This window comes from Eleginops maclovinus, chromosome 24 (genome assembly GCF_036324505.1).
Source record: "Eleginops maclovinus isolate JMC-PN-2008 ecotype Puerto Natales chromosome 24, JC_Emac_rtc_rv5, whole genome shotgun sequence".
NCBI classification, from domain to species: Eukaryota; Metazoa; Chordata; class Actinopteri; order Perciformes; family Eleginopidae; genus Eleginops; species Eleginops maclovinus.
The window spans coordinates 5182582-5203738 of NC_086372.1; the positions used below are offsets into that span (position 1 = coordinate 5182582).

Below are 21157 nucleotides of genomic sequence, written 5' to 3' on the forward strand. Positions count from 1 at the left end.
ATTAAATGACATTCTCATTAGAGAGCCGTGCACTGAGCACTGATCAACAGCAGATGTGTTGGTATTAGCATAATACTTCCATTTGTTACATGTGATCTAGTTTTCATGGAAGTGGGTCAGGGCTCACGCGGTTCCTCGGTGCCTTTCTGAGAGATATTTGGCAGCCTTTTTTGCACACTGACTCAACACAGTGAAAGGCTTCCAGACTGTCTGGAAATCTATCTTAAAGAGCCACTGAACCCTGAAAGCTCTCCACTTGTGATCAAAGCGCCACAGTCAGAGTGTGTGTCTGTCGCTGACATCCTGCCCTGCCTGCATGCTGCCAATGGAAGACATCATGAAAAGCCAATATCTGACAAACAGGCAGATAAACACAACCAGATATAGGACATGTGTTGATATTTTCTTCGCTTAAAGCTCTCCTCTACGTGCTGCTGCATCAGTATGATCTGTATTCAATGTGCGGATCAGAGGGATCAGAGATACCTGCATTAAAAATAAAGCAGAAACCGAGAGTCCACTTTATCAGGTTACACATCTAATGCAATTCAATTCAGCAGCTAATACAAGGATAATGAGGAGGTGGTTGTTGTGATATGTCAAACGTATTGAATCAAATGTTCTATTGTATGCATGAGAAAAATAAAGCCCTTTTTGAACATTAAAGCATGGAAACATGTCACAGTGGAGGCACAAAACACTGATATGAACCTGAAAATGAGCGTAAGACGGCCCCTTTCATAAATCATTAGTAAATAAACCAAATTTCATGTTTAATATTCCAATTTCCAATGTTATCTTATTGCCGGAAAATCAAGCGCTCAAGACAATATATATACAGGAACCAATGGTCACTGTAGCCTGACCAATAGCGTCTCCCTTTTTACACAGAGGTGTGAAAACTCCTCTATAGTACATTTCCTTCCCTCCGAATGTTCCTTTATAATGGATTTCATTATAAATGTAGCAGGACAATGTTTTCCTCTCAAGTAGCGGTACACAGTAGGTAGTGGGGAATTCTTTTTTTGGAGCACTCACTGGAAACAAGATGAAGAATTGGAACACTGGAACGGATGTCTAACAACGCTGGAGGTTTAATTAAAAAGCCTGTGAGTCATTTCAATCTCCACAAAACCAAGCCACAACAAACGTGTATCTATCTCCTTGACCCAGCAGAACCTAGCTTCAGATGACAGGAAGTGTAATGTGCAGCACTCACGTTCTCTGCAGCAGCGGGTGGGAGGAACCTGGAGGCGCACACCAGGAAGGAGTCGGGTGCAGGTTTGCTGTCCTTCACGTCGGGGTCGTCCCCCAGAACGATGTGGTCGAACTGACTGAAGAAGTGCTTGTGCTGGAGCGTCTTCAGCTGGAAGGTGGCCCCCGCCGAGCTGGTGGCCACCGCGGTGGGGATGTTGTGCTTCTGCAGGTGGAGCACCAGCTTCTCCACACCTGGCGGGACACATATTGCAAAATGTTGGACTTTTAAATGTAGATTTTGGGGGAAATGTGTCATGTTTTGAAAATTAACCTGGAAATGAGCTAGCATTTTAGCACCTGCTGCTCCCTCGTCTCAAAGTCAACTGTTTTTTGAATGTGTTTTTGGTTACCGGTAGATACATCAAATAAGGTCTCAACACAAGCTTCCATTTACATGTATTTTCGCACATTTGTGTTTTTATATTTGCATCATTCCTTAAGCTGCAGCCTGTGTCTCCTAATAGAAGTGTTTGGAGCGCGTTTGCACCAGTTGGCCACCGTAGCACCACGTGACACAAAAGCAAACTCTTGGTATTTGTAAACCCTCTTGGCGATAAACGTGATCCTGATATACAAGGTCTTGAAAAGAAACCCTGTTCATATGGAACTCTTTGCACAGCTAGTGAATGTGTTTCCATTCTCCTTTTGTATTTCAACACTGAGCCAAGAGCAGAGCTGTGGGAGGATTTTAATCTACAGCTTCAAGGGGGACACTATCAAATGTAATAAAAAGTCCTTCTGTTAGTTAAAGAGACCGTGAACACATCTTTTAACAGGTAGTAAACACGCTGCTACACTTACACAAATTTGTCACAAAGGGATGGCCAATTCCAAAGACTCCAACACATTTTAAAAGGGGAATCTGTCCTCAGTTAGGGGTTGTGTATCATTGAAACTAGACCACACAAAGCCTCTGCAAGGTGTAGGCAAAAATATTAAATCCAAGCAATAACTCCTGTTGTTATTGCTCTTCCTCTGTGCCATCACTTTGTAAAAGGCCTTACATAGGGGAAGCAGAAGGGTGTGAATTAAAAAGGTAAGGAGAATCTGAAATAGGGCTGCACAATTAACCACATTTATGTATAGAAATAGCAATTTGGAAAACAAATAGAGCGTCTACACTTTCTGAGGTTTATATGAAATTTCAGCAATAGAGCATATGGTATCGCAATGTTTGGTCCTGAATAATTTCCCAAAATCTGAAGTCAACAAGAAAGATATAGTGGTGTCATCAGGGAACGATAGTCTCATCTGCGCCTTTACCATTTTAATCGCCTTTTTGGAAGCATTGTTAAAAAGCACAAGTGCGCTCTTAAAGCCTGAAAATACTCTTAATAATGGGGAATTTAAGAAAAGAAACACGTTGCCGTTAACTGTTTGCCTTTTGTCCTCCAGAATTTGACAAAAAGCAAACCATTATTGTAGCTCTTTAATGCTACACAGTTTTCCCAAGGTGTTTACCTTGCCAGAAAAAAATAAATAGAAAGGTATCACAAATTAATGCAACACTTTAAATAACTGGAGAGTAAAAGTCTATTCTACTGTGTATAACCCATTCAAGATAAAAAAAAAAACACTTCCTCTGTTTAATAGAAGTTATAACACAAAGAAAATGCTCTCCATTATAATTCAAAGTTACAACATGAGGTGATGAATTGTAAGATGAGAGGCTTCTGTACCTGCTGAGTCATCGTCTTATGTAACACTTTTATTGGTTCCTTTCCAAAACTAGTATTAATGTTAGTATTCCCAGAAAAAACACTACTCTTTAGGATAATAAGCCTCAGTAAGTGGATTATAAAACCCCTAACTCACTGTGCACTCACTCACTCTCCCGCCTTAACTGCCCAAATCAAGGCGTCACAGCAGAAACCTTCTAGAGATTTTTGGACCTTTGACAGAAAATGATTGCTATTATTTTGTCGAAAGTATGGCAGTGAAGGTGAATGAACCTGGCATGAGTTTGGAGGTGGGAAAGATCCTCTCTTGGATCTGTCTGCTTTCGGTGAGCAGTTCCTCAGCGGACATGGGGAGATCCAGAGCATCACGGATCATCTGTGCAGCATCCAGAGCCCTCCTTCCCATCACAGAGGACTTCACCTCCCAGGTGTACTGCTTCCCATAGCGGTCACAGATCTCCTGGAAGGACACGGTGTACAATCGCTCTGTGTCTAAAATGAGAATAAAATACAAAAACAATGCCATTAAGCAATGCCACACATCTGGAAATAACCTCAAATGGTAATGCAGCAGTGTATTATAAAGACCTGTTGTAAAAGCACTTTAATCAACATTATTTTCTAAACAAGCAAAATAAATACCTCCTTCAGGAATAACACAGCCCTAAACTGAGCTTTAGTATCAACACATTGAAAGGTAAACTGTATAAAAACAACTTTTCAAAGCTGGTCACTGTTGTCCTTGTAAACTATGGGGGTAACATACAATCATGTCAACCTGGAATACCAAACGCTCAATTTCTGAGGTTTCTAGAACACATTTATATTGGAAATGTGTGCCGAATTAGCCAGAAGGTTGTTAGCAACGAAACATAATTTAACGTTTGAGTTGATCGTGCAGTTTATGTTGACTGTGTGCAAATAAATCCAGAATTGATAGTTTTCTCCATGCGGTGCGGCATGCCAAGTGAATAGCTGCATGAGTTTCTGTATACACGTGGCTTTAGTACAGGTGCAATCTCCCAGTATGAATAGAAAAAGAAAGCTACATGACATAACAAACAGAATGCGTTTCAACACCTAATAGTAGTCCATCCATGTCAAAAAGTACATGGCTCACGGGTTTGAAAGTGCTCTTGACGCAGACATGTTTCACTCATGAGCAGCCTAGTTCCGCGTTGACTGTCAGGGAACGTGGTCAAACAAAAAGTAACCCCGGTATGTGTGATTGCATAAAGAAAAGCAGCTAATCCCTGTAGGGCTCCGACTTCACACTTAAAGAAGGTTTATACACATTCTTTAGAAAAATCAGTATAGAAAAAACAACAAATAAAATACTTGATTCTAAAATGTACTTACAGCCCTGCGCAGGGATACTTTTTAGTCGTCCCAGCGTAAGAGCCAGGTGCGACATTGATTCTACACTGAAAACCATTACATTTTTACCATACCTTTAAATTTAAACTATTAAATTGCTTTTTTTTAAAAGATTTATAACTTTTTATAATTATTTGTAAAACAATGTTATTTGTTGGTTTATTTCCTGAAATATCCTTGGAGTTTTCAATCTCATAATCATAACTGATGATTAATAATGATAATGAACAATGCTGTTTTAAATTCCACTCCTTATTTTAATGATGAAATCAGCGTTGATGACATCACTATGACATTATGAGTGTTTTTTGATAAATCTCCTACAGCCACAGAAGATATTCAACATGTTTATTGAACTAACAATGACAAGTGAGCTGACTTTATGGTTAAAGTCAGGATAGTGCCCATTAAAGTGAACATAACATTTGAATGCCCTCACTTATATAAGACACACACGTCCTCAGAACAAGTATAGATGTTGCTTTTGTACACTGTTTTCTTTCAGTGTCTTACATTTCCATTCTGCGCAGCGTGTCACAGAGATGGGCCGCAGCAAATTGCAGACAAAAGGCTGCTCACTGCATTGTAAGCAGAATTGCCACATTTTTGTGAATAATTGGAAGCTCCGTGTTAACAGAGTTTGTCTTGTTAGTGTGAAAGAGACGTCAGGGGAACAAGAGAACCCCGTAACCTGGACAATCTAATGAGCTTATGGATTTCAGGCCTAATTGGGGAACGACGGTGAGAGTGAAATGGAGACTTTGAGTCCCGTGGAGTGTGCTTTGTGCCAAATTCTGTAGTTTAGGGAATTGCTCAGACTGACGGTGAGCTGGGAACACTAAGCAGGAACAAGAACCATGTGTCTTTTCTGGAGGAAGGAACAATTTCCTGATGAATCCCACAGATCAAGACAAAAAGATGACGGTGTGGGAGAAGCAGCAGGAGATGGCGAGGAAGCTAGCCCGGAGCGACACTTTGCTGTCTGACGGAAACAGTGTGTGTAGATATAAATAGTGGAGAGGGAAAATTACAGCGGAAACACACTTAGTTAGTTCTCAAATCTCCCTCTGGAGTGCAGAGACACCGCTACATTACACACAGTGATGTATTCAAAGCTTTATGTCTGCTGCCTCATTATTACACTGAGATCCATATATAAACTTTGTTCCAGCATGTCATTACCATTCAGTCAACAGTCAACGTGATTCTCGTTGATATGATGGATTATACACAGATCACTTGATATTATGAAGAATTCATTTCACTCTAACCCCCTTTTCAAATTAGCTATACATCCAAAATCATTGTGGACATATATTCTGTACAAAATCTTGTTGTTTCCTTGCTGACCCTTTGTTCCTGCTAAAATAGTGCTTGTACCTAGATTTGTTGGAATTAAACAAGTCATAAAAACTAGACTTTTAATCAAAATCCCCTCTTCGAGATCAGATTAAGCATAAACCTTAAGAATAATTCCATTTTATATCAACCCTGGCGTTATTCCAGTCTTTGTACCCAATGTCCTAACTAAGCCCGATGCAATGGTAGATTCTCCTACAACCGCACTTCGGATGCAGACTCAGAAAATAGATCAGTCCACAGTCATCTCATCAGTGTAACTCCAACGTCTTCTTGTCGCAGCTAAATACAAAGCACAACGAACTAAAGCCAAATGCTCTAACCAATCTTTTAGTCCCAGGATTCTAGACAACCAATAATGGTGGCCATCACAGTAATTATATCCATTTATGAAACTCCTGTTAGACTCATTGACCAGCTTGGTGAATGAATTCTCTTTGATTTGGAAGACAGGGATCAATACATGTTTTCTGAGTTCTGACTACAGCCGCAGTTGATGAACACAGTCTTCTTTCAGTGTGACACACTGCCAACGGTGACCACGCTTTACAGATGACACTGTCAACCCCAGATGATACAGTCATTTGTAATTCTCCTCCAGTTTATCCTTTGATTACTAACCGTGACAATTCCACAGGAGGAACAGGCCCTAAAGCAATCAACACACACACACACACACACACACACACACACACACACACACACACACACACACACACACACACACACACACACACACACACACACACACACACACACACACACACACACACACACACACACACACACACACACACACACACACACACACACACACACACACACACACACACACACACACACACACACACACACACACACACACACACACACACAGCTATTTACATTGTGATGATAAGCTTGTTAACTCTATGTGGCTGATCGGTATCGCCCTCAGCTGCAATTCCCCAGCCGGCCATTTGTCCTGGGTGAGATATCAGCAATCACCATTTTAAATGAGGAAAGGTGGTATGAAATGCTAATTCAGCAACTACGATCAATACCGTTCGCCCAGGGGGAAAGAAAGTCAAGCGGAGGGACCTTCTACTGACTGCTGTCCTTGAGCTCTCGGTGAAAGACATGCTTCCACCACAAGCCAACTTCTTTCGTCTGGATGAACAGATCGGCTGATTCCAGAGGCTTCAAACCTGTTTTAGTAAACCTCTTAAGCAGTATGTGACCTCTTTTGGAGCCGCTGTAGCCGAGGATGTTTGATTGACATGTGATGTGAACTGTTGTTTTTGTTCCAATCAGACTAAAATGAGGAATTCTAATTATTTGGATTGGCAGAATTAAGCCTGATTAAACTGATAAAGCTGATCAAAGTGCAGAAGATGGAAGTCCTGATGATGGTCATCATTTAATATATCCTGATGAGTGAAATCCCCCCCCCACACCCACCCTCATTTTGCTGTGTTGGAGTAAATGACTCTTTAAGAAGGGCTGTGAGCACTCGAGACTGAAGTGTTTATGAAGTGGCTTCCCTTCACTAATGATAATGTTAATTATGGTGCTTATATGGAGGCATCTCCATTTTCAATTAGGAGGTTGATTACAGGAAGAGTGAGTTCATCTGGAGCAGCTGAGTATTTTGATCTTCATAAGTAAGTAGGTGTACAGGACTATCATGAATACTAATTAGATCAGATTTTAAGAAAGCCATGTTGAAGAGACATTTACATTTGGTGTTTTTGCCAACGCTTATCTTTTGGAAACACTATGCTTTAGTGATTCATTCATGAGTTCAGAAAAACATGATAATCTATTCTCTGTCATAGTAAACCAAAAAATAGAATTGTAGGACTCTCTTATTCAGTATTTTATGGTCTATCCTTCAAGTTCATGTTTGAGGTCTTTCATATGTGCGCTTATTTGAAAGGAACTACAGCACATTCTGTCCAAAGATGGAAGCAATGTGACAAAAAGTAGGCTCTAAAAAAGCGTTTCAATCCACAGTTCATCAAAATTGCCTCACTGTGTGTCCATGTTTCTTCGTGTACTTCAATCAGCTCAAAGCTTTAGAATCACTGAAGACCTTTTGGAACAGAACAAGGCGTCCAACAAAAGCGTGCGATCTCTCTGAACAAATATGATCTGGTCTCACCCTGATTTATCTCAGATTCAAGCACCAGTACAAAGGCAGTCGACTTTTTCATATTAACGCAACATGCTATGCGTCTACAAACCCGGTTGGTGTACCATCAAACATCTCCTGCTGCACTTTCAACCATTTCCAATGTACATAAGAACCAGCAACATTGACACCATCGTAGCACTCAATATCAAGGTTTTTTCTTAAACTCCAACCTGTGCTTCTCAAAATCTTCTCCGACTTCTGCTTCCGCAATCTCCACGAAGCTCTCATGAACTGTTGCAGTATCTTGAAAAAAGATGTTCTCTATTAGAGTGCAACGAGTTTGCTTTTCTGACACTTTGTCTATATATATTTTTTTTCTTCAGTGCTTTGTCAAGACATTGCTTAGGGAGGTCTGCTGTGCACGTGGCAGGTGCAGCAACGGCTTCAATGTCTTTCCCAGGAAAAACGAGAAGTGCCAATAAGGTATCCATGCAGACTGTATTTAATAATGTGTTCTGTTGACCTTTCAAAAACAGCGCTGATGCTTTTTCTGTTTTGTTACACTAGAATGCCAGCTCTAACTCTGACTATCTATCACCAGGAACAACTGTAATGGTGAAGTCAATATAGGAAAGAAAAGCCACTGATTTAAGGCGCAGCTTATAGAACAATAAGCATCAACATTCCTTTAACAGAGCTGGGAAGAGAGCCAACACATATACAAACCATCAACAATCGTTGTGTTTCGCAGTGGTAACAAAAAAGGAGCCAGAACAAGTACTATTGAAATGTGACTTCCTACAAGGAGATTTCTGGGTGAACAGAAAGCATCACTAACTGTGTCAGTATACACATTGTTCTGTCTTTTCTGAACAGTATAGTATTTTCTTTCTCCTTAGAACCAACAACCAACCTTGGTAGCATACTTGCAGTTGAGGAAAATCTATAAAAGAACAAAAAGAACAAAAAGACTGTCAACATCTTTTGATATGACTATTTTAAAACTTGTGAGCTCTTTCAAAAAGTACAAACCAACACGAGAGATGTGTCTGTTTCAAAGGTATGTGTTTTATTTGATTCTTTTTTATGTTGAAGTCTTAAATCTTATTTAACATTAGACTATAGAGGGGTTCGACTACCTTTGTTAGCAAGTGCTAATAAATGAGTATTGGCGTCACTAACTTAGACCCCTTATTGTACCGGTGCTACAATACTACAGAAGTTAACTGGGCGTTAGAGTTGGTCATTGTTTTCACTGTTGCTATATGTAAATTGCTGACTCCTGCTTAGAGGTATGGCTCGACTTATTTTGTACACTTTCTTCCTTGTGAAGTTTGCTGTGAACCTCAGACACTGAACTGCACACACACACACACACGAATCACTGCAGTACATAGTCCGAATTTAGATCATTTTTTAGTGTTCCCAACTTCATATGAGCAGCTCTCCTTCACCTGTATTTGCACTAGACTGTTCCTAATTAGTGTATGACATTGTCTGGAATTAATTGATATTGTGGTTGTGTTCAAGTGCTAAGCAAAGGTAACCTGAGGTGACTTGCCTTGAGTTTGGATGCAGGGAACCACCCGGAGACATACAGTATGCACAAAGGCCCGGCGTGTTTACTGACGGCGCTTTGAAGCTGAGCCTTGACAGGTTTGTTGTTCCACTGCTGAGAAGTTAAAAGGAAAACTATATCAGTGCCGTTGCCTCACTTCAACACGACTTGTGTCTTTATGTTGTTGATGCCCTGCTTTCAGGCAGCAGTAATTATTATTTTCTGTTAACCTGTTCTTTCAGATTAAAATACCAAAACACACACACACTTAATCGCACATTAGCCATGGCGTGTTTAAGAGTAAACTAATGAGTGTCATATATATGTAGGTCGATGCTGGTTGTCATAGTTTGTGTGTTCAAATGAAGTGCTGTGCTTACACTTGCATATGTGCTACTTAGCTAGCGAGCTAACAGTGGTGTGTACACGTTGCAGGTGGCTGATGGGGAACAGGTGAAACTAATCCCATTCTCATACATGACTGTATGAAATGGTTGTCAAAGCTGTGTGAGAATTTAACTCGTCACGTGGCTCAAAGTCACGTCATGGCTCCCAGATGGAGTTGCGTTGGTGCTTTGGCTCATCTATTTCATGCAGGAATACCCACACCCAAATGTGTTGATAGGAGCATCCAATTATCTGCATTCCTGTTGTGTGTTTGCAGGAGAAAGGGTCACAGTGGCCCTGCATTAACAGTCTGCTGCACCTCAGGAACATCTTCCCGTTTGATACGCCGCTTGATTTATGTGGCTGTCATGTCTGACGTGCAGTGACCCCCAAGCAGTGCAATAAAATATTCATATCTGCGCAGGACACTCTGCAGCGCTCCACTTCCTCCCTGCTATTAACAGAAAACACAGGCCTTCAGCACGGCTTCAAAAAACAAATATAAGTGGCGTCCTGGAAAGCGCTACACACAAGTGTGTTTGGAAATCACTACAGCCTCAGGGTTCTGACCAAACTATAATCATTTGTGTAAATTGAACCCTGTGGAAAGCTGTGTGCCTAATTGGGTGTGAGTAATAACGCCTCAAAGCAGCAATGTGCATTGTGTATACAGCAAGGAAATGTGAGGTACCCTTTTATAAACCAAGGGACTCCAGCGGGGAGCTAGAGAAAAGAACGTGTTGCATATTTTATTGACAACCCTGTTGTCATTGGAAACAATTAAAGACCTGTCGATCGGAAAAAGGGAGAAAGAGGACATGGGGTTAAAGGGTTTTTAACATGCCTTTAGCAACTTTGGAAGAACTGTTTTATAATTGGAATATTATTGTTGCATCAACAATACAGTTGAAGTGGAAGTTCGACACCTAACTGTCCCTTAAACTACACATTATTCAGTTTCATATTTCTGTGTATAATGGATAAAACGGATGGGATCTAACATGTTAATACGTGAACTTCTGAGGGTGTTATTTTGAAGTGACCCTTAGCAGTTCAATACTAAGATACGCTACCTACGTCCCGACTCCATACTCGACACACATGACATTGATATCCACCCAACATCTTTCACTCTATAAAACAAAGAGATGTTTCAAAACTGTTGGATTTTTTTTTTTGTTGCCATTTTTCTACCAAGAGCTCGGGGTTCTCGGCTCTGCTGAAACTAATTGGGGTTTCATTCTGCAATCTGGAGTATTAGTCTAGGTTATCACATCCAAATGAGCTTCGTTTCATTACAGTTGGTGGTTGTTAGGCAGATAATGTGCAAATATCCAACAAAATCACCTTGGATACAGTGTGTGCCAGCTCATTCATTGGCCATGGAGCAGCTCTAGGAAGTGTTGCTTGGTGGCAGAGCTCAGTCTTGGCTCCCTTGTTTTTTGCCTTGGAGGAGACTTGTTGATATTGGTAAATTACATTTTCCTGCGTGTGAATTCCATTTGAATGATAACAGAGTGTTATGTAAAGCAGTCTATTCACTCGCTGCCAGACAAAGAGAACATTTTGGGCTGAGTATTCTCCGGCTGCCAGTTTCCTGATCAGTAAAGGATACTGTTTATCTGCAGGCGTGTTGATGAGGGTCTGATGTCATTGTGTCTGATTCCCACAGCTTACCGGGATACTGTAGAGTGATTAACAGTCAAAGTCAGCCTGATGTACATCTGCCTCATTAGGCTTCCCGGAGAGAAATGGATCAGTGCTGTAAAATTACTTCACATATTTACACTTCAGTAATTAGAAATTACAAAGTGAGATCGTCATCGCCGCTTCTTTTATCAGGGAGATTAATTGTCTTGTCACATGCGTATCGTTTTACTGGCAAAATGGGTAGGACCACGAAATAAAAGAGGGAGAACAAGCAATTCAATTGCATCACTGAAGTCACAGAGCATTTGAATCCACATTTTAGAGGTCAAGATGGGTGAGTGGGACTACCTAAGAAATGTAGTCTGGTTACATAGAGCTACTAAGGACTACTTGTCCAAAAAATACAATATGAAAGTAAAATCCAAGTATCACAGCCACAGTTTAGTTTCCTTTGGCCTCTGTGGTTTTTAAGTGTCTCTTTGTGGTCATTTTGAGTCTCTTTGTGGTCTGTGGCGTCTTGTGTTCTCCTTGCAACCATGACTTATTTTTAAATGGTTGTTTGTGTCTTTTTGTGGTCATTTGTATTTCCTTAGGGGTTATTCTAGTTAATGTTTTTGAATAGAATATGAACTAAATACACATTGTTGCTTTATATTTCATTGGATCAGGACCACAACTTGAATCAGTAACTTGTGTTCTTTGAAATAAGGGGAAGTGAGTGTCACAGATGGATTGGCGCTCTTATCTAAAAGTCTCATGTTCAGAAACTTCCAGCTGGCGACTGTTCTGAACAAAATTAGCTGCAGCACTCAGAGCCGTAGAACAGACAAAACCATCCGTAGAGCAGTACAAAAACTCCATTTCTTTTTCCTACACTCTGGAGCCTGGACACATATCAAATCTGTCTTGGGGAAAATGGAAAGCACAACAAGCCATTGAGAGTACATGCTTTTAGTTGAACGCAATTTAAAAAAAGGATTAAAGCATAAAAGCTGTCGAGACAAAGTAGCGCCTTATTCTTTTGAAACCGCTCTCTCCTATAGAATGATCTTATAATGAATCCTTAATGCTCTGTCCAAATGTGACCCTGGACAGTCAGGTATGGTCTAAGGTCATTAAATGTAAAGCATTAGCGCTGCCGTAATGATACTCTGGTGCGAGTTAAAGTGCTCTGCAGTGACGTGTTGATGAGTTGTCAGCACAAAGGACTAACACAGAGATATAATATTAGATTAGTGGTGCGGCTGCAGACCTCATCGAAGCCCACTGTACTGCTGTATACATACACAACTCCTTTATTTGTAATCATTAGGAAATTACTTTTGGTAATGCCAGCGTGTGTGTGTGTGTGTCTGTGTGTCTGTGTGTGTGTGTGTGTGTGTGTGTGTGTGTGTGTGTGAATAGAAAACAATGAGAGCAGGGAAACAATGATTAAACCATTAAATTACACAAATGAACAGTGGGGGGTTGCTTTTTCATTGTCTGCGTTTTGACGTTAAAATTCCATCTTATCTATTATTACTCGTCATTTCATAAACCCTTTCTAAAAGATAAGACACAGTTAATAATACTTCATTTATTCATTTATTAATGGTGGGAATAATTCAAAGCAGAAAGAGCTTTTAAACCATGCATGTATGACGGCATGGAGAGAAAATGTGCTGCTAGAACAAATGACAAAAAGCAGGAGCTTCTGTTCACTCTCAGTAACGATACTCTGTACGTTCATGGTTTACCAGTATTATAAATAAGTTTGTAAAATGTCTAAAAGTCACAAAAGTTCTTTTACCCAAGTGTCAAAATATGACGGGTAGGGATGACTTCATTTTGGCCATATTGGTTGTTTTAACTTTAGACAGCTGGATCTTAACTTATCAGTGACACAAGCTAAGCTAACGGTAGCATCAGCTGAGAAACACTGTTTTTAAAACTGCTTTTTTCACCGTTTCTTATTGCTATTAGTCACAGGAGAGGAGGAGATGGCTCAATAAACCGAGAGAAACTGGCGTCAATGACGGCATTGACGTTGAAGACAACAATTCCCACTATCCTACGCTAATAGACAAGCAGAAAAGGGTTTTACTCTTAGGAGTGTCTCTGTACTGCCCTCACTATATCACACAGTGCAGCACATTACAGTGCAGTGTAGAGCATTCAAATATAGCACGCATTAATATACAGAAGCAAATTTGCTCTTGAGTCATAAACTCTCTCAGGCTTCATCAGGCACCGTAACACCTGTGATACGGAGAGTCTCTCTGCCATTAGAGACATTAGTCAGCTGCAGGAACACACACTCAGTGCACCGAACACTGAATACTGCTGCCATGGGAACAAAGTCTTGAGCACCTTTTAACAGTTTTTGTCATGTCATGTCCCAGTGCAGATACAAGCTCAATAACGCTCGCAATGTCTCACTTGTAATTATTTTCATAACGTTGAGTTTTAGGGCCATTGGAGAGATTTGATTCCTCCATTTTCTCAAGCTTTCTTCAACTCTAACTGTGTACCGGCTCTAAACTTCGGCTGCTGACCACGCAGTAAGCAGAAGAAAAGTGTGAATAAAATGCTTTTAGTTTGTGTATCACATCATATCTGACATGAACACCCTCGTGAGAATACAGATATTCTTAGTTGAGCTGCATCCGAGCACTCTAAGGTCATGTCCTCTGGGATGTTTCTGGCAAGTGTGTTTATTTGTTGGCCTGGAGGATCTGAGTAGGAATCAACTTTTCTGAAACCGCTGCTCTGACAGCAGCCAATTTGTCAAAAATAAATGGTGTAATGTTTAGAGCCTTCAGTCCGTGGAATGTAAGCACAAATATCATGCAATCATGTGACACTAAGAGGCTTTTCCCACCAAAATAAGAGCTTATATACAGGTTTTTTGAGACATGCAATATATACTTTCATTATTATCCCATAGATAGTTGTACAGTATAATACTTTTCAATTTTAAATACAAAAGCGGGTGGATTGTTGGTGAATAGTGGACAAGCTAACAAAGACGGAGTGTGTTTTGGGATGAGGTAAAATCTCGTGGACATATTTCTATGAATATTCTAGAAAACGGCCGTTTCCAAATGTCAAAATGAAACATTCGGGCTCAAATGTTCGGATCTGATGTACCTCTATATTAAGACTTCGAAATGTCTAGAGTTCAGCATCATTCAGGGACGTTTCTGGACAATAAAACACATTTTAGTGCTGCGGTCTTACCGTTCTTAATGCAGTTGCTTGTGGACAGGAAAATGTGTGTGATTAGCTCCGTCAGAGTCTGATTCTGCTGCTGGAGGATCAAAGAAGCACTGGGGGGAGCAGTCAGAACCTATGAATCACAGAAAAGACGAGTAGAGTCAGGAAGGCCTCAGTGGTGGGGAGGACTGCAGGCGAGCCACGGCCTCATCACACCCCCCCTTCCGCTCTTCCATTAACTTTTAATCTGGAGTGGTGTGAAAATTCATCGCACTGTAATGCCGCATGTTCCGTGCTCTGCTTCTCCTGTGATCTCCTCATAAAAATGTATAATTCCCACTGTCACCGAGGGAGAACTAGAGGACAATATTAATGTATTCTGGAGGAATTGGAATGCATGAAGTGCTCTGAGCGTTGCCCACTGGACCAAGTACCACAAGCACTGTGATTACAGTGTGTATCCCTCCAGGAATAACTCAGCACAATGCACGCTTTCTGTGCTGCATTTACTTCTGATAAATCATATTTTCAACAAGCCGCGTGCTCCTTCATATACAATCTATCAGCGCTCAGAGGAGTCTACTGGGAGCGGCGCTAACGGAGCGTCATCTGGGTAAATAATGGTGCATTTAAATCAGGCTGAAAGCAATGTCACGAGGAACCAACATCAGGAACTGTGATTGCAGCACCGCTGAAGTCTGAAGGCTTTCGCTGCCCATAATCATGTGTTGGAGGGTTTTTGATACCAGGGTACGAAGGGCTGCTCAGGCTTCATGCATACATGTTAGCACTCAACAGACATGTGTCAGCCATCTTTCCTGATTCGGAGGAGTGGCTCATTGGGAAATTGGTCTTGAGGCCATCACACCTCCCTCCTTAAGAGTGAGGTCAGACCCTGAATAAATATGAAGAAACATTTACAAAATAGACCTATACCAACATCCAGCACGACCACCTCCTGTTTATCAAAACCCTCAATTCACCCAACACCTCAAAATACCTCTCCTAATCTTCAAGGTCCAGCACCTGTGGATCCGTGGAAGTCTATTTTGAGTACAGCAAGACTGAGATGATTAGGCTGCAAAAATAAAGCCCATCATGTCAATCTATGGTTTACATTGTAAAGGAAAGACTGGAAATGGTCAATTGGCTATGGCTAAATTGGATGAACCTCAACTTCACCTTCATCGTCAACCACTTCCCTTTCAACCTGGAGACATAATCCCTCCACCTGGTGCTGGGTCTGCCTCTCGATATCCTCTCAGCTGGACGAGCCTGGAACACCGCTCTAGGGAGGCGACCAGGTTGCATCCCTACTGCCATAACAACCGCATCTGGCTCCTTCTATCAGCAGCTCTACTCCAAGCCCCTCCCAGATGAATAAACTTCTTGCAATCTGATGTCAAAGAAGTACCTCAATATATTGACTTACTTGACTGAAAATGGGATTTCACAGCAAAACCTAAAGCCTTCAAATCGAGCCCCAAAGCCTTCTTTGTTTTACGATATTAGGAGCAGAATTCTGATATAAAGTAGTGATAGTCACAAGAGTTGACAACGTGAGTTCCTATTTTCATGCCCTCCAAGTATTAAATGACTACATTGAAAACGTTAGCTAATGAAATAATAACTCCTACCTCACAAGTAAGTCATTGCCCTTGAATTAATACTTTATGTGTGCTAACAAGTAATAAATTCTCCCTGTAATTACGACATTTCAAGCAGAATGCATTCAATTAATAAATGATGACAGAACAATGTCGTCTCGAGGTTCATTTGGTAGCCACTTTATCATTTCACATGGTCTCATTATATAAATTGGAAAAAACCCTTATATTACATTATAAATTATAGAGTGAGAAACCATGGGAACAGTTAAACTGGCTTCCATTTAGTAGATATTTCATAGCTTTTTGTCAACAGATTGAGGTACTTCAGATTTGAGCATTTGTAGCTTTGTTTACTGGATGGATTGACGAATTTCTAATCAGTTCACCCCACTAATATCGAGACAACTCTCCCTCCAATGGTGCGTTTGATGGTATTAGACAGACAGCTCGGGGTTAAATGTTGGAAAGAGTAAAATGAGGGCAGAATCTCCTTCTCGCTCTTCCTCTCTGAACATACCAAGTACCCAGTCTGTGCTTATCTGGAGCTCTCGCCAAATATTTCTGCAGGCTCTCACAGAGTTTCTCGCAGTGTGTTTTATCAGAAATCCACTTCCTGTTATGTAATATATGAAAGCTATACAGCATGCAGCAGAAATGCTTTGTTCCACTGTCGGATTGGACCAAAAAGTACTTAATTTAAACGACAGTGAAGAGATTAATTTTATAATAAAAAGCCTTTGTAATAGTGTAAGCTATTGTGATTCCTTATTAATTAATAAATACACTTCACATAACGTGGAATATTCCCCCTGCTTTCTGTATCTAAACGTTCCATGAAAATGAGAATTCTGCAGATATGGAATCCATAATTCAGCTCCTGCTGTTAATTATAATGTGTGTAATGACTTCCTGCTGCCTCTGTCTCTTCTGGCTGACATTTGCACAGAGAGTGTCCGACAGGCTTTGTCCTACATTCAGCACGTCCGACTGTAACGATGGTGGGAACACTATGGGTGAGTTATGACCTCATCACTGACTCTAAGGAACACCGCGATGACAATGATCAGAAACATTTAGCACAAAAGGGACTTTACAGAGCTAATATTATAAAGCCAAACTCAACACTTTGAAGTATTTGGGTTGTAAAATGCTCATCTGTTGGCCTGCCTCTTGGAGTAGGACCTGAAAAAACTGAAACCTTGACTTTAATTAAATGTATTATGTTAACAGATCTCACATAGGTTGGTTGAAAAATACAAAAATAGCAGGTTCAACTAACACAGGTCCAATTTGTCAGTCAGCGTGTCAGTTTTTTCAGCCTATGTAAATATGACACTATAATAACTGGATGGTTACACAACTAAGGCTGCGATAGCGTCCTTTGTTTTGTCTTGTTTTTCCTCTGTGATTCTGCTTTTGGTCCATGGTGGGAATTTAACTCAATAAATCAATCAAATTGTGTTTATTTAATAAGGGGAAATATTATAAGCCTAGGGGAGAGAGACAGAGAAAGACGGACAGGTGTGCAACAGAGTTTCTGTGCATAGATCAATACTTTACTTACAACAAAAAAACACCTCAACTAACATCCAAACTTAAGGCAACAACTTCAGATGGATGTGTTAGTGAGACGTGAATGATGGGGAGAGAGGCTCACAGTGAAGGAGCACTTCTCCGCGGTGCACATGAGAGTAGTTTGGTCAGTGTTAACCATCACAAAGCTGCAGCCGCTAATTCCCACAGCTGCCGTGCAGATTGCTGTGCCATTCCATCTGAAGTGCTTTATCATTCAAAGTGCTTCAGTGGAGGGAGAGGCATTTGAGAAAAGAGCTCGAATGAAACGAGAACCCGGTGTCAAGTTTAAGTGGGCGAGTTTAGAGTTAAGGTCGATGCAGCAGAATTACCTCCTCTGTGCACGGACGGCACACGCTGCTCTGTCATTTAGAAGTTAGCGGGAGGAGAAGCGGTTGGAGGATCTCCTCGGTGCGGGTAATAAAGGATCGTGACATTCAGCACTTCCAAGGCCAGGAGCACCTGAGAGATCTTTCTTTCTGCCTGGACAGACAGCAAGGGATCGAGGCGAGTCATTCAGAGAGGACTCCTGGGAGAGAAGATTCTATTGATTTCATTTTCCCTCCCACATGACTGCAAAAAAAGCACTTCTGTATGTCAGCAATACCGGCACAGAGTGCGACTTCAGACAGGCCGAGGTCACTTACGGTCTAAAAACACAAATTGGTACAATAAAAATACTTATTTCGAAAGTTTAAATGGTGATATACACAGTGATGGATGTGTAGGCCTAACAAGTTATTCATGTAATGCCACTGACCGTCCGATTGGTAGATGCCACTTTAACGTCGCCACAGCCAAATATTGTCACCTAATCGTGACCTCTATAGTGAAGAGACTATAAAAGACTCCATTTCCCACCAGGCCATCCCTTTAAGAGACACAGAAATGGGACAACCTGTGTAAAAGACACAGGCGTATTTTTTTCAACGCCTATTTTCTCTGATGTGTGTGAAGAGATGTTTATTTTGATTTTGATTAAGCATGAGTCGCTCAACATCATCGGAAGCCAAAGAAAATGTCATCGCAAATGTGCAAATCAAGTGGCTTGATGGAAACAAAGGGAGGAAGCCCCTGCAATGAGCATGTCTTCTGTCGCTGGAACGCCACTTACTGGACGGGAACGGGTCAAATTCAGTCCGCTGTTAATGGGGTTACTAAGGAGTTTGTATAAGTTTGCTCTCTGGGTTTTGTTTGTGTTTATCGGGAGGGATGAAAAAAGAGTTTTTTCGACAAGGCCCTGAAATCAAAGCCCGCCAATTATTACTAAAACATCAATACTAGTTAAAAGAGCACATTGGCTCTCTAATTAGCATGTCGGTGTCCCCTTTACTCCAACTCGATAACATGACGCTGTGCATACAGATCATGCGTGGGTGTGAAGCGCTCGGCTAATGAAAGCATTAGGCGACGCTATTAAAAACCCAAGATCTGTTCTGGGGCCCCATCCATACATAATTGTATATCATGAGAGCAGCGCGGCTGATTAAATCTGTGACCGTGGCGCTCAAAGTGTCATTACAGAGCGCACAGATGAACCATATGCTGTGACCCTGTTGGCCAGTGAGGAAGAAAGTTAGCGTGGAGTTAATTAAATAAGGCTAATGGGTTAATATGTATATTCAGGCACTGGACCAAAGCTCAGAGACGTTTACTGTCACACATTTAGAGCTGAAGAGAGGTGATTACACTTATTTTCACACCTACATCGATCTATATGCTTCTGTTTTTCATATGTCTATCATCACTAGGCTAGTTCATCAGTATTCCTGGTAGAATCACTTCATTCAATGATTAATTATTATTATTATATATATATATATAGGTTAACTATACATTAACACTACTTTCTGATAAGGAAGCTAAAGTAAAGAGCTAAGGTGAGGCTGTAAACAAACTACAGCGCGGTCAAATAGCTGCTAAGCTAACGGTGACATGGTTTAGTGGTCTGATTTAGCCACTTGTTAGCAACAGCTGTTTTTATGATACATAGAAGCTGCAGCCATTCACTAGTGGGGTGTGTACTGACGTAGAACAAAACTCGAGGAACTCTTCAGTTTGAGTCAGCCCTATGTCAGGCGTCAACCACAAACAAGTACGACATTCCGCCGACTTCGGCCTGAGCTAACCGGAAGTAGTAAAATGCTCACTCTTTCTGGGTTGAGGACTCAATCCTGCACTATTCTTTTGAGGAGCGAGTCCCTTCAAGTGGCCATGGTGAGGAAACAAAGCTAGGGAAGAGTTAGGAAATCATGAAGTCAACACGATTCTGTGCAACATGTCTCTGCAAACTTTTTTGCTTTTCAGCCACGACAACCATCTTTCCCTAAGCTTGACCAAGTGCTTTTAGCTGATAGACATAACCATAAAAGATTGACTCATAACTTAACTAAAAAGACCTGTTTCAGACACTTGAAAACACTCGTCATGGAATAATGATTCTCTTCAGATAAACACACAATGCCTTTTACCTTAAGTGCAATAAAACACAGTGCGTGTGAATCCTTGACACCGTACGAAAACCTTAAATGCACTCCCTTTCATACACAGACGCCGGCACTTGGCAATAAAGGGTGAAGATAACGACACAAAACAGCGAGACTCCCGCCATGACATTACCTTCAAATTAGCCAAACCATTGTAAGTGCATTTTGAAAAAAGCATTCTGGGAATCAACATTGAATTTGCAGGATTGGTCTGCAGAAGTCATCTTACTTCATTAGATATTAAAGAGGAGTGTCCTCACCCGACACACACATCTCTAATTCAGAGAGCCTGAGGTTTTATCTCTCATCTGAGATCGGCACCCCAACACTCCTCAAAGAGATAGGAATCTAAAACGCTCCTGTTTTATCTGCCGCCGCCGTTAATGTGGCTCATTACGCCCACAGACCGACTTGTAGCCGGGGGTAACAAGATGGAGGACACCTTCAGATCCTCCCCACCTCACACTCACTCGTCAGCAGAGGTGTGTGTTTATCCACTGAGAGCTGCTGCTGTGTTCCACATATTTCCTGCTCTCCTCACCCACTGTGCTTCAGAGGTGGGAAAAGTACTCAGATCTTGTACTTGAGTAAAAGTAGAGTGTACAAATACTCTGTAACAAGTTAAAGCATAGTAAAAGTACACAATTTAACTCTGAATTGAGTGGAGTAGAAGTATAAAGTAGCAAATCATGTAAATACTCAAGTAGAGTCCCTCAAAATACTAGCACTTGAGTACTTACCCCACTGCTGTGCATCAACACTCAGGAGCGTGAGGATGGAGCTGCTGAAAGACGCTTCTCCACCCACATGTTGCTCAATGTATCTCTGAGTGACCTTCAGAGGAAACAAAGCACAGGTTAACAAAGAAGAAGAAAAGAGCAACGCACTTGGGGGTAAACCGTCGGCAAACA

The 21157-nt window shown here is 41.1% G+C and overlaps 1 protein-coding gene across 4 annotated transcripts in view; it reads right to left on the minus strand.

Moving 5' to 3' along the window:
• Positions 1–21157, minus strand: part of pudp (pseudouridine 5'-phosphatase) — a 66148-nt gene that overhangs the window by 30808 nt on the left and 14183 nt on the right. For 3 of the 4 annotated variants that reach the window (XR_010165310.1, XM_063877557.1, XM_063877556.1), the window contains 4 exons: positions 20987–21080; positions 14603–14711; positions 3210–3428; positions 1220–1449 (listed from right to left, as the gene is read on the minus strand). Coding sequence is in view for 3 of the 4 variants with exons in the window: in XM_063877557.1 (XP_063733627.1) it covers positions 1220–1449; positions 3210–3428; positions 14603–14711; positions 20987–21001 (573 nt within the window). In the remaining variant the exon portion in view is untranslated. Of the gene's footprint in view, positions 1–1219; positions 1450–3209; positions 3429–4016; positions 4124–14602; positions 14712–20986; positions 21081–21157 lie in introns of those variants that run through there. The other variant, XM_063877558.1, reaches the window with a different exon arrangement.